Source organism: Lepus europaeus, chromosome 9, assembly GCF_033115175.1.
Source record: "Lepus europaeus isolate LE1 chromosome 9, mLepTim1.pri, whole genome shotgun sequence".
Lineage (NCBI taxonomy): Eukaryota > Metazoa > Chordata > Mammalia > Lagomorpha > Leporidae > Lepus > Lepus europaeus.
This window is the reverse complement of record NC_084835.1, coordinates 37,658,475-37,673,156: the sequence shown is the minus strand read 5'-3', so window position 1 is coordinate 37,673,156 and position 14,682 is coordinate 37,658,475. Positions and strand designations below refer to the sequence as shown.

The 14,682-nt window shown below is 43.4% G+C and overlaps 1 protein-coding gene across 1 annotated transcript in view; it reads left to right on the top strand.

Annotated features, from left to right (window-relative positions):
- Positions 1 to 14,682, top strand: part of LOC133766249 (cadherin-related family member 3-like) — a 92,489-nt gene that overhangs the window by 2,913 nt on the left and 74,894 nt on the right. Inside the window, exons 2-3 of the mRNA XM_062199965.1 lie at positions 5,084 to 5,280; positions 13,228 to 13,399. Of these exons, the coding sequence (XP_062055949.1) occupies positions 5,084 to 5,280; positions 13,228 to 13,399 (369 nt within the window). The remainder of the gene's footprint in view (positions 1 to 5,083; positions 5,281 to 13,227; positions 13,400 to 14,682) is intronic.

Here is a 14,682-nt window from a genome sequence, read left to right as displayed (position 1 = left end):
CCCAGGCCACAGCAGAGAGCAGGATCGGAGAGGAGTGGCCGGGACTAGAACTGGCGCCCATCTGGGATGCCAGCACTGCAAGCAGCGGCCTTACTTGCTATACCATAGCACTGGCCCCTAGTTTTTCCTTTTTAAAGATTTATTTATTTATTCGAAAGGCAGAGTTATAGAGAGGTAGAGGGAGAGGGAGAGGGAGATGGAGAGAGTGAGTTATTGCAACTGCTGGTTCACTTTCCAAATGGCTGCAGCAACTGGAGTTGCACCAATCTGAAGCAAGGTTGAAGGGCCCAAACACTTGCTTCTCCAGGCCATAGCAGAGAGCTGGGATGGAAGTGGAGCAGCAGGTACTCCAAGCGGGACCCACATGGAATGCTGGCACTCCAGGTGGCAGCTATAACCCACTACACCACAGTGCCAGCCCCTCTTGCCAGCATTTTAACATAGCTTTAACTTGGTTTTCATAATTTTTCCTAATGACCCAGTTAGGAGACTACCAGCATTTTTATCCTTTTAATTTTGACTTATTGGCATACTTTCAGAAAGTAGTGAATTTATAATATAACTATTCTGATAAGAAATATGTAATAAAATTCCAATTCTAGTTACTGAATCTGTAGTTTGGTGAATGGGCTGATATACTCTGAAAATCAGATTATCATATGTTGAAGATATTGAGCTGTTTTCCGGAATATTGCAAGTTATTTAGTAAAAAACCAAGTTATTCCCAAGTTTCTCAGCACAAATCATACACTGAAGGAAAAGCTGCAGTCAGGTCATTCTTTATTATGATAGCACTGACAATTCATTCAATGCAGAAATAAATCACTGTTGGCTTAACTCGATCTGTAGAATCGAATAGGAAATCTGAGCCAACAAAATGGCTCGTAGGTTCAGGTTTTCAAATGCATGCAGTGTCAAAATCATAAGGTCCTAGCCTCATTGATCTACTTACATTAGCACAAAAGAATCATTTTATCCATTATTTTATCCATTTCCTCATTCCTTTGACAAATATCCATTAGGTGCTTGTTATAGATGGCACAGTAGTTGCTACTGATCATATGGCAGGCAACAAAGTGATGAAGTCTCTAATTTCATGAAGTTTGTATTTAAGGGGGGAGGAGGAGGGAGAAGGCGGAAACTAAGCAGATGATAAATGAGATTTTAGGAGAGAGGAGGTGCCCACAGAGGTGACAGATGTTGTTGGTCTTTGACCTGAAAAGGCCTCTCTGATACTGACATTATGTCAGAGACCAAAGCAAGGGAGTGAATGAGTCATGTGGAAGACACATTTAGGACCGGGAGGATGGTTGGGGCAAGGCCCTCAAGCAGAACCTAATGGAAATGTTTAAGGCACAGCCAGGGTCCTGTGGTGGGGGCAGAGAGAGTGAGACAAGAGTGGGGGACCATCAGGACCAGGTAAATGCAGCAGGACCCAGCACAGGGCACCCTGAGCCAGAATGTCAACCTGGCTCTTTCTCTCCATGTGAGCTGAGGAGCTGAGAAATGAAGGGGAGCAGAGAACACATGAAAGAGAGAAGAAGGCAAGAGAGAAACATGGAATCCAAGTGGGCCCACTCAGTAGGGTGTATAACGACTTATTTATTTATTTATTTATTTATTTATTTGAGAGGTAGAGTTACAGACAGTGAGAGGGAGAGACAGAGAGGTCCTCCTTCCGTTGGTTCGTTCTGCAAATGGCTGCAAGGCTGGAGCTGCACCGATCCAAAACCAGGAGCCAGGTGCCTCTTCCTGGTCTCCCATGCGGGTGCAGGGGCCCAAGGACTTGGGCCATCTTCTACTGCTTTCCCAGGCCACAGCAGAGAGCTGGATTGGAAGAGGAGCAGCCGGCAGAACTGGTGCCTGTATGGGATGCCGGAGCCGCAGGTGGAGGACTAAGCCACTGTGCTATGGCGCCGGCTCCTATAATGACTTTCTCTGAATGCACTGTGACTTGAAGTGTTGAGTAGTTTCATGACACTGCAGGGTTAGGCAGCAATTGTGTGGAATAACACCATTTAGTAAACAATTTCTATCCACCTTGCACGCATGGTGTCTATTAAAAACTGTTATGAGCTGGCATCGTGGCTCACTTGGCTAATCCTCCGCCTGTGGCATCGGCACCCCGGGTTCTAGTCCCGGTTGGGGTGCCGGATTCTGTCCTGGTTGCTCCTCTTCCAGTCCAGCTCTCTGCTGTGGCCCGGGAGTGCAGTGGAGGATGGCCCAAGTGCTTGGGCCCTGTACCCGCATGGGAGACCAGGAGGAAGCACCTGGCTCCTGGCTTCGGATCAGCGCAACGCACCGGCTGTAGCAGCCATTTGGGGGTTGAACCAACGGGAGGAAGACCTTTCTCTCTCTCTCTCTCTCTCTCTCTCTCTCTCTCTCTCTCTCTCTCTCACTGTCTAACTCTGCCTGTCAAAAAAGTAAAAAACAACCTGTAATGAATTGATATTACGAAATCCTGCATTTCATATGAGGATTAAAAATCTTTGAAAAATAATGGCCAATAATTCAAATCATGTGTCTCTTAATGGTGATAGTCTCCCCACCTGGTTCAGCCTAGGGACTGTCTTATCAAGTAACAGTGACTGCTAGCTTCAGCAATGGTGAGGTGCTTGTGCATGTGGTCATGTGGCCATGAGGGGCAGTATTGAGACCTGAGTATCTACATGGATTCTGAGTTCCTTCTTCCCCTCGTGTGATTCCTCTCCCACCTTCCCAGAGCTACAGCTACCAGTTGGACGAGTGAATATCTTCTCAAACTTTGACATTCTGCTTTTTCCAGTTTCTACCCCAAATAAATTTAGTTTGAATTTCGAAATCATCTCCATGTTTTAAGAACACGCAATTTGGAGAGTGCCATAGCAAGTAAAGCTACCTCCTGTGACACTGGCATCCCGCATGGACACCAGTTCGTATCCCAACTGCTCCACTTCTGATCCAGGTCCCTGCTGATTGCCTGGGAAACAGCAGAGGATGCCCCAAATGATTGGGCCCCTGAAGCCGTGTGGGAGACCCAGAGGAAGCTGCTGCCTCCTGGCTTCAGCCTGGCTCGGCCCTGGCCACTGCAGCCACGTTGAAAGGTCAATATAAAACACACCAAACACCAGAGTAAGGGAAAAAGTTTATTTTTGGGTGGGGGAAACCTGAAGGGCTACCTCCCCACTCACAGAGGGAACAGCAGCCTGTACTGGGAGAACAGGTCATATATAGCTTTACAGAGGTAAGGAAGTGGGAACAACAAATCCCATTAGGGTAGGGGTGGAGCTGACACTTGTGATTGGGCCATTTGGCCACCTGACTTCTAGTAAGCCAGGCTGGGGTTAGGAAGATGGTACCATTTTACTAACGTATTTGGGGAGTGAATCAAAAGTTGGAAGATATCGCTCTCTGTAACTCTTACTTTCAAATTAAAAAAAAAAAAGTGATTTGATTTGGAGTCATCAACCTTTAGGTTCAAATCCTTACTCTACCATCAGTTAGCTGAATGATGGAGGGACGTTTGGCATTTCTGGGCTTTGGTTTTCTCATGGACAGGAGGAAGTGATGACAATAATAGCCCTCAAGCCAGAGGTGTAAAGATCAAATGATGAAAATCCATGTAAGAGACTGTTTTATCAATGGTCATAAATCCCATTTATTATTCACTCAACAAATAGGTATTAGGTATTCTTTTTCAGTGGTCAAAAGGTATTAGGAGGTATTCTTTTTTAGTGGTCACATGAGTGAAAGGCTGTTATAATATACCATGTGCAATGTCATGTGGAAACCTTGCAGAGTGTCTAAGCCAGTCTGGACAAGTCTGGACAAGGCTTTCTAAAGGAAGTCACTGAGGGGACAGCTAAAGCACAGATAGAATTTTGAAAAGTGAAAATGCTTTAGAAATAATATATGTAATTGTCCAAATTATCCAAACAGTAATGTGATTGTCCAGTTACAGTATATGTAATTGTCAGGGTAATTGGAACAAGAGCATGTTAAAAGGGAGTATAGATAGAGAGGGCTGGAGAAGGGAGCAGAGATCAAATCTAGCAAGAACAGAGAACTTTCCAGAATTCCATGCTAACCTGAATGCACTGACAGCTGTCTTATTTTTCTGAAGCTCTTCTTTTGCTGGGAATTGTCATTGTAATATTCTCCATGTTTTGTTGTATGTTGCAGAAGGTTAAGCCCATCATGTTGATTCGTTTCATTTCTCCTGGAGGTAAACTCAAAAAGAGGAGGGTTCAGGCAGGGGTAATTCATTTGGGAAGTGGTCCCAGGAAACACCAGTAGGAGGGTAAAAAAGCAAGACAGTGAGTGGAAGGTGATGGATAAAAGGTGTGTTATCAAGCATGTTAGCGCTCAGGGCAACCAGAGCTCAGTTCCACTGGGGAACTTGGAGATCCAGCGTAGAAGCTCATCTCAGAGTAACCCACGCTGCAAAGTGAGACAGTCGGAGGTGTTTAACCGGTTGTTGGTTGAAGGCCGCTTTCAGTGACATGAACTCCCTTTGTGCAAGCCAAATTGCTTCCCAGGTAGAGATGTAGGTGTTACCAGTGTGTTGCCTTGGGAGCCGAGGCATTGGTTGCTTTTGTTTTGGGACGTATTTTCAAGAATGCTTAAGTAACAATATACATACTGGCTCCCTCCAGGGCAAAACTCAAGAGACCTATGGTTTGATTCTCAAAGCTCAGGGTAGTTTGGATGTAATACACATGCAAATGGAGGGCATGCACAGGCTTTACCTGGGCCCCCCATGGAGCTCAAGGAATGGGAGAATGGATGAGAGGCTCTAGGTCATGCTGGCTGTGTGCCATGAGAAGTAAAGTCCTTGTCCCTGATCCAGAAGTTCGAGGTCTTCTGCCAGCCTCCGGGAAATTGTGGCAGGCTAACTTGTAGCTTGCAAGTAGAGTGAATTCTCAGACCCTTCACAGTTCTTGATGACTCTACTAAGCCAACACAACTGATTTTTAAGATTTTTGATCTAAAAGAGATTTTAAGTATGAATTGCCCTTTTATACCTTGATAGTGTCAGAATGAGGAAGAGATTGGGAAGTCTTGCAGAAGTCTCCTTAAAAAATAAAATTTTGTTTCCTCTAAGATGTTCTAGCTTTTATAAATTTTGCTGTTGAGAATGCCAGCCCTCTTCTGGAAAATGCCTCTGAACATACACAAGTCGCCACCATCGCCTTGTCTGTCTCACCCCATGCTTCCCTGCTTGGAGATCCAGTTCTTATTAATGCGAATCCTGCAGTCCATCCATTTGTGCTGTCTCGAAGGTCCACACATCTTTGGGGAGTAAGTATGCTGCCAAACTGTGTTATCACTCAGTACTACATGGGTTTGGACTTGAAAGTATGCCTATTTCTTTCCTCTTCTTCCCTTCCTCTTTATGTTATAAATTCGCAGCCATTCCTTGGGGCCCTAATTATGTGTCAAACACTGAAAATCCTTGGAGCGATCAAGATCCACTTATTATACATGTATTTATTGAGGAACTGCTCAGACATAGTACAGTGCCTTGCCTTCATGACATTTACTGGTTCATAGAAGATATACTAATCAAGTGAATACACATACACATGTAAATTAATAAGGGTGATAGCAGCCATGACATGCAGGTTCACAAGTCTACAAGAACACCAAAGGGGATAGTTGGCCTAGTCAAGTTTCCCTGAGAAATAGCAACATGAACAGCAATCTACAGAATGGATAGACATTAAATAGATGAAGAGGAAGAGAATAAGGCTGCAGGGAGGGGTAATAGTGTGTGCAAAGGCCCTGCACTGGGAAAGGGCCTGGTGAAGAGAAGAGACAAGAGGTCAATGGGAGGGAAGCTTGGTGAGACATTAGACTGCAAAAGAGGTGGGGAGCAAAGGGCTCCCAGCTCAGGAGGTAGAGCCATGCTAGGAAGTAGGGTATAGTTTGGCTGTTTTCCTGTTTGGGGGTAAAGGTCAGGCAGGCTTATTATCCAATGTAAGAGGCTTGGTTTCCTCCAGGATGATCCAAAAACAGTGCATGGCATTCACCTAGACTCCTCTGCAGTGCCCCCTTGGAGTCTGAGAGCAGGAGGAACCCATGCGAACATCAAGTTCCTGCTGCTTGCTGTGCCTAAAGCAATGAAATCCTTAAGAGCAAAGTGTGAGTTAGCGATCTCGTCTAGTTTTCCTCTGGCCTGCTGTTGGTTCAAGTCTGTCTCTTGGGCCTCTCATTCTCCCTGGGACAATGGCTAGCAAAGGCATTTTCTTTAAAGGGCAAGTACAAGAGAGGAAAACTGCAACCCCACAACTCAAGAAACACATCTGCTCACGTTCCATGGGCCAGAACAAGTCGTATGTCCAGTCTCTGGGGTAGAGAAATAGACTGCAGTGGGAAGGACTGCAGAGTCACATGGCAAAGGGTAGAGCAGTGGGGATGTTAAATCCACCTCCCACGTCTAAGAAACAGCTGGAGAGCTGTTCAGGAGAGACATGAGTTGCTTACATTTGAAAGGATTGCTCTAGCTGTTATAAGGAGAGCAGACCATAAAGGGCCAAGGGAGGTCTGCTAAAAATCCTCACCAGCACTTGGTACTGTTAGACTTTTAAATATGCTCTGAACTTCAGTGTGGTGTAAAATGCTATCGCATATTTTTCTTAATTTGACTTTTGTTATGAACATCAGGGAATGGCAGGAAAGGGTGTTCTGGTCTTGTTTATTGTTTCCTGTTTGTTTTGATGGAGGGTAGTGCACACAGATTCAGGGGTGCAACAAACCTAGTGTCTTCAGCCACAGATCCTGCATGGCCATGGGAAACTTATGTGACTTTTCTGCACTTTGGCTTTCCTTCCTATATAATGAGATTAACAAGAATATCCTACGCGATAATGCATACAAAGTGTCATCTTGTTGGTTGATTCATAACAAGCAGTTACCACACTGTGGCTGTTACTATAATAAAATATATTTGGACTTCAACATTCAATATTGTTGTAGCCATATTATAGATAAAAAATAATAACGATACGGCCACATTATCACAAGCATAGATACATGGCTATATATCCTAGACCAGTACTAGGTAGTTTTAGAAGCAGTTCAATTATGAAACAGTTTTGTAGCATGGAAGTGCACCTGCAAATAAAGTCGAAATGAAATGAGTTAGTATCTACCTCTGCCAAGTTCCAGTAGAAAGGGGAATGGACTGTTCTGTTTGGGGTTTAGCATATCATTACCCTTTGCTGAACTTCCTTCCTTGCAGCATATGTGCTTGTTTGGCTTACAAAAGAGTGATGGAGCTTAGGAGGGGTGACCAGACAGCAGTCAAACAAAAACACCATCATTATCAAACAGACACCAAAGTGGTCTCCTGGAGAAGCAATAGCAAAAAATAGCAAAGCTTGAAGTGAACTGATTAGAGCACTAACTCAATAGAAATGAGACAAGGTATGCTCTAGTTATGTGATCTACAAATTGCTACCTGTCATTGAATGAAAATGAGAGTGCATTGGCAGGATGGGAAGTGAACCCAGATTACCCTCTGTATGTGCACTCCTGTTCCCCGGATGGGCAGCTCCAACCAGAGCGGGATTTAAACCAGATTGCTTCCAGGGGGAAGATTTGGAGAATGTCCACGTGCATTTATTTAATAAATATTTGTTGAAAACTGTCGTGGAGCCTGATCCTCTGTAAGCTGGTAGGGAACAAGAGGGACACAGCTGCTGCCTGTGTGGTACTCCCAGCGTGGAGGAGTCCACACCAGAAGGGACAGCCTGAGTTTGGGGCTGTGTTCCTTGGCTAAGGAAGTTCCTGGAGGACATGTTTTCAAGGTCAGGCTATGGTATTAAATTAACTTAACAGAAATTGTTAGGATGTGAAGAATATAAAACATAGAATAGGATCAGGAAGCCTTGTTTTTTTTTTTTTTTCCAGATGTATTTTTATTTATTTATTTGAGAGATAAAGTTACAGAGGCAGAGAGAGAGAGAGAGGGGGAGAGAGAAATCTTCCACCTGCTATTCACTCCCCAAATAGTTGCAATGGCCGGAGCTGTGCTGATTCAAAGCCAGGAGCCAGGAGCTTCCTCCAGGCATGCAGGCGCAGGGCACCAAGGACTTGGTCCATCTTCTACTGCTTTCCCAGGCCATAGCAGAGAGCTGGATAGGAAGTGCAGCAGCCGGGATTTGAACGGCACCCATATGGGATGCTGGCACTGCAGGTGGCAACTTTACCTGCTGTGTCACAGAGCCGGCCCCAAGCAAGGCTTGGTTTTAATTATAATTTCTGCCACCTATTACCTGTGTTACCTACAGCAAAGAATCTAACTTCTGAGGCTCAGTTTCCTTCTCACTGTTATGGAGCTATAAAAGCATTTACACTTTGGGTAATAGGGAGAATCAGAGGCAGAGCACCCAGCCAGTAATAAATGTTCAGTAGAGAATGGCTGACAAGTATCAGTGTATTTCTGGCTTTCTCTGGGACTGTGAGAACCACACTTGCATGTGGCTGTTGGCAGCAGTGCTGGTCCATACAAGGAGACAGATTGATAAGGGTCACATTCAGGTTCTGCCTCCTGCACTGACTTTCTGAGCTGCAGTGTATAATCCATGCTTTAGTTTTATTTTATTTGTATATATCTCGTAAGTACAACATTAGTAACATAGTAATTCTTCCCACTGCACCTACCCTTCCACCCATTTCCCCCTTACCTCCCTTCCTCCTCCCTCTCCTGTTTGGTCCAAGGAAGGAAAAGAAAACAGAAAGAAAAAGAAGGAATGGAAAAAAAAAATAAGAGAACTTTTCCTCTACAATCTAAACAAGGGCCACTCTTTGTTATTGCTTCTTGAAAGTGATTTGACTGTTTTTTCCTTCTCTTCCTCTTTCCCCTTTCTTCCTTTCCCCTTTTTTCCTTTTTGAAACTTAATTGTCTTTAAAGAAGAATTCAAGGATGATACATCTTTTGTGAGCTTTTAGACATGACTATAACTTATGAGACTTAATAATATCCTCAATTTACTACACTAGCAGGAAATGATTCTAGAGAACAAGTTTTACTGGTGAGTCTCGTGATACAACTCTGTGGACAGAGGTCCTGCATGGGAAGTTGGTGAGCATGACTCTTGTTTATTATTTAACAAATAACACTCTTATATATGACATCAGTGATCACCCAAGGCTCTTGACATGAGCTAACTTGGCTATGGAAGCATTTTGGATCCACTAACTCCACAAGGCCATAAGCAAAATGGAAGTTCTCTCCTCCCTTCAGACAAAAGTACATCCTTCTTTGGTGGCCACTTCTTTCCACTGGGGTCTCACTCACAGGGGGTCCTTTATGTAGCACATCTTTTTCCAGAGTGTCCTGGCTTTCCATGCCTGAAATGCTCCCCCTGGGCTTTCCAGCCAGACTAGAATGCCTTCAAAGTTGATTTAGAGGTCAGAGTGCTACTTAAAGTGATTGTCATTCTATAAATCTGCTGTATGGACTGCTTCTCATATTGGAGCCTTCACTCCTTTTTAATTTTGTCTATTATTGTTTCCAAATACTTAGTCCTATTTATATGATCATTTTAACTCTTGATCATATCTATATGGTCACTTTACCCCTTATTTCTATCCATATGATTTTTTTTTTTAAGATTTAAAAAATTTATTTGAAAGGTAGAGCTACAGAGAGACAGACAGAGAGAGAAAGCGAGAGTGAGAGTGAGAGTGAGAGAGAGAGAGAGAGAGAGAGAGAAAGAGAGAGATCCTCCATCCACTGGTTCACTCCGCAAATGGCTGTAATGGCCAGAGCTGTGCTGATCTGAAGCCAGGAGCTTCTTCCGGGTCTCCCATGCAGGTGCAGGAGCCCAATGACTTGGACCATCTTCCACTGCTTTCCAAGGCCATAGCGGAAAGCTGTAGATCTGTTGGGACTCGAACCAGCAACCATAAGAGATACCGGCACTGCAGGCAGCAGCTTTACCTGCTATACTACAGCACTGTCCCCTCCATTTGATTTTTATAACACTTAAACTGCTACTTTTATCAGCCAGCTTAGGGATTTTAGGGTCTTATGACTAGTTGTTAAGTTGTACCCTTAGAAGTAGGTCCATATGAATGTAGGTAAAACTACACTGCTTTGCAGTTGCAAAGTTCATATATTTCACCATTACAAGTTCGTGATCTTGGTGAGTCTTCCCACTGTGCCCACCTCCCACTCTCACTCCTGCTCCTCTTCCCTTTCTCATTTTCACTCTTATTCTTCACTAAGATCTATTTTCAATTAACTTTATACATATATGATTAACTTTATGTTAAGTATAGCATTCAATGAATCATATGGAAGACAAAATGATAAGGAAAATATTATAAAGGAATAGATAAGCAAAAATATAGAATAAGAAGCTGTTCTTCAACAGTCGAGAGAAGGGCTTTTCCAAATAATTGCTTCTCAAAGTGTCAATTTCATTTTTACATGTTATCTTTTATGTGCTCTATTAGTTATCACATGTCAGGGAGAACATACAGAATTTGTCCCTTTGGCACTGGCTTTTTTTTTTTTTTTAAGATTTATTTATTTATTTGAAAGTCAGAGTTACACAGGGAGAGGAGAGGTAGAGAGAGATACAGAGAGGTCTTTCATCCGATGGTTCACTCCCCAGTTGGCAGCAACAGCTGGAGCTGCGCCGATCCAAAGTCAAGAGTCAGGTGCTTTTTGTGGTTTCCTACGTGGATGCAGGGGCCCAAGGACTTGGGCCATCTTCTACTTTCCCAGGCCATAGCAGAGAGCTGGATGGGAAATGGAGCAGCTGGGTCTTGAACTGGCATCCATATGGGATGCCAGCACTTCAGGCCAGGGCGTTAACCCACTGCGCCACAGCACCAGCCCCTGGTACTGGCTTTTTTTTTAGTAAGTATGATGTTTTCCATTTTCATCCATTTTGTTGCAAGTGACTGGACTTCGTTTTTTTTTTTTTTTGTTGTTGTTTTTTTTTACTGCTGTGTAGTATTCAGTGGTGTACATGTCCCGTAATTTCTTTATCCAGACTTAAGCTGAGGGGCATTTGGGTTGCTTCCATGTCTTTGCTATGGTGACTAGAGCTGCAATAAACATGGAGGTACAGATAGTTCTTTCATATGCTGATTTCATTTCCTTTGGGTAAATTCCCATGAGTGGGATGGGTGGGTCATATGGTAGATCTGTATTCAGATTTCTGAGGTACCTCCATACTGTCTTCCATAGTGGCTTTACCAGTTTACATTCCCACCAACAGTGGATTATGGTACCTTTTCCCCCACATCCTCACCAGCATTTGCTGCTTGTTGATTTCTGTATGAAAGCCATTCTAACTGGGGTGAAAAGAAACCTCATTGTGGTTTTGATTGCTTTTCTCTGATGGCTAGCAATCCTAAGCATTTTTTCTGGTGTCTGTTGGACACTGGATTTCCTCTTTAGTAAAATGCCTGTGTAAGTTCTTTGCCCGTTTCTTAACCAGATTGTTTCGTTGTTGAGTTTCTTGATTTCTTGATATATTCTGGATATTAAACCTTTATCAGTTGTGTAGTTTGCAAATATTTTCTCCCATTCTGTGGTTGTCTCTTCACCTTGCTGTTTAGTTAGTTTTCTTATCTGTGAAATGGTGCTAATAGTAGCCTTTCCCTTCTAGGTTTGTTTTGATGACTAAATGAGGTAAAGAGCTGAGAGCCATCCCTGAGGCAGAAAGTATTCAACAGATGTTACCTTGTACCTGTGTCAGGCTAACAGTGCAATCCTTTTTTTTTTTTTTTTTTTTTTGAGAGTGATCTTACTAAGAAGGCAACCACATTAGGTGGTGCAGTGTGATCAAGAGCATGGACACTGGAGTTAAAGTTTGGGTTCACATCCTGTTTCTGTTCCTTGCCATGTGATCTCTGTAATACTCTTTCTTTATTTGGAAAATGGGTATAGTAATAGTATGAGTTGCAATGGTGTTTTTGGAGTGAAATTATGCAACTAATATTAAACACTTGCAATTGACATATAGTAGGCGCTCACTGAATGCAAGTTGCAAGTCCTGCCTTAGAACTCATCATCACTATAGACAAGAGGTCATGGTTTGGCACTGAACATCCAAAGACAGGGATCCAAACCTTTCCTATGGGTTTTGCTGCCACTTAGTAAAATCTTTGTCTTCTGTTATTTTACTAATAAGCCAACTGCAGAAGAAAACATTCTGTAACCTATCAGCATCTTGTAAACATGGAAAGAATGTTAGTCTTTTAGAACTTTCACAGCTTTTATGTAAGGCTTAAGGAATCCAACTTATAGGTCCAGGGCCATGGCCAAAATCTTGAAGACATTTCTTCTATGGTTGCGGCTTGGACTTAGTTCTCTTGATGTCTAAGTTCAGGAGGGCCTTGTACAGAGCAATTAAGAAACCAGAAAGGAAACCTAGGCGGGAGATGTGTGACAGCTGATCAGAGAAGACACAAAAGGGCCTCTTCTGCCCTTCTGTCTTCGCCAGGTACTGGGCACTTCAGGTTTATGATTGAGAGGATGAGCGTGAAGTCAGATGGAGCCCAGATGTGTTCTATATCTATCTGTGAGAACTTGGTTAAGCAGCTTAACCTCTATGGAGCTCCATTCTGCACCTGTAAAATCACCCATAATAGTATCCACTTGCGAAAGGATAGGATGAGGTATTTGACAAAATAAGATGGGAAAGAGACTCAATACAGGGTTAGGAAGAATAATTGAAAGATGGGGAGGATGAGGGGGAAAATCATTTGCTATAACATCAGTGAATTCCTTATTCATGGAAGCTTTTAACAGGTACACAATGTCATGTCTTTTTTATATTTATTTTAAAGATTTTATTTATTTTATTTGAGAGGTAGAGTTACAGACAATGAGAGGGAGAGACAAAGAGAAATGTCTTCATTCCGTTGGTTCATTCCCCAGGTAGTCACAATGGCCAGAGCTGCACCGATCCAAAGCCAGGAGCCAGGAGCTTTTCCCTGTCTCCCACATAGGTGCAGGGACCCAAGGACTTGGCCATCTGCCACTGCTATCCCAGGCCACAGCAAAGAGATGGATTGGAGGTAGAGCAGCCGGGACTAGAACCGGTGCCCATATGGGATACCGGTGCTGCAGGTGGAGGATTAATCTACTACACCATGGCTCTGGACCCTCATGTCTTTTTAAAAATTAATATTCGGTTCTGTGGATCTGAAATACTCCATGTACACCCTTCTGAAGCCAGTCATTTGTTTCATTATTCTGTATTTTTCTTTCACATTTAGTTATTCACTACTGGAGTGCCCAAGCTGGACTTTGAGATGGTGTCGCTGTATTCCCTGACAATCCATGCCCGAGACAACCAGGGGGCAAGAGCATCACAGACCATTCTAATCCACATTGCAGATGTGAATGAGCCACCTGCTTTCACTGGATCCCTTGCCCGAGGAGACCAAGGTATAACGGCCCTTTTCTTAATGCAAGAAGGCTCTAGTAGGTGGATATATCCCCTTTCCTTTTTTTTTTTTTTAAGATTTATTATGTGAAAGTCAGAGTTACACAGAGAGAAGAGAGGCAGAGAGAGAGAGAGAGAGAGAGAGAGAGAGAGAGAGAGATCTTCCATCTGATGGTTCACTCCCCAATTGGCTGCAATGGCTGGAGCTGCGCTGATCCGAAGCCAGGAGCCAGGAGCTTCCGTTGGGTCTCCCACACAGGTGCAGGGGCCTAAGGACTTGGGCCATGTTCTTCTACTGCTTTACCAGTCCATAGCAGAGAGCTGGATGGGAAGTGGAGCAGCCAGGTCTCGAACTGGGGACCACATGGGATACCTGTGCTTCAGGCCAGGGCGTTAACCCACTGCGCCACAGCACCAGCACCTGGATATATCTACTTTTATAGAGTCATGGCTATGGCAGTGATAAGAAAGCAGTACTAACAACAGTAAGGATAGATGCTGGCACTTACTACACTCCAGCCAGTACCTTAGGTATTGTCCTAAGAATCCTAAGAATTTTCAGTGGATTAATTCATTTCCTACTCACAGCACTGGAAGTAGGTAGTATTTTGTGCCCACTGTTTATGTATCAGATGTAGAAAGATAAAATAAATTGTTTAGTGTTGAAAATCATTTATTTGATTGCAGTATACTAAAAACTATTCCCTTAGTTGTGTCTTTATTTAATTAACAGTGCGTTTATATCATTAAAATGGAAGGCTGCTGAGGACAGAGGCCATATTCTTTTCACTTTTTCTTGGTCTGTTGGTTTTTCAACATGTGTATATATGCCTCTCTCACTTTTCTCTCTTTCTTATCTCTGCTTTTTCTATGTAGTCAAGTATTTAATACATATTTAATATATACAAATATAAACACCCAAGGTTCAGATTGGGGTGACCACAAACTGGCCGAGTTGCTTGCTGTATATGAATTTTAATTTCTTTATTGATTAAACTGTAGTTAATCCTTTTTAAAATTTATTTGAAAGTCAGAGTTACAGAGAGGCAGAGGCAGAGAGAGAAAGAGAGAGAGAGAGAGAGATATCTTCCATCTGCTGGTTCACTCCCCAAATCATGGCAATGTCTGGAGTTGGGCCGATCCAAAGCCAGGAGCCAGGAGCTTCTCCCAGGTCTCCCACTTGGGTGCAGGGACCCAAGGACTTGGGCCATCTTCTACTGCTTTCCCAGGCCATAGCAGAGAGCTGGATGGGAAGTGGAGCAGCCGGGACTTCAACTGGCACCCG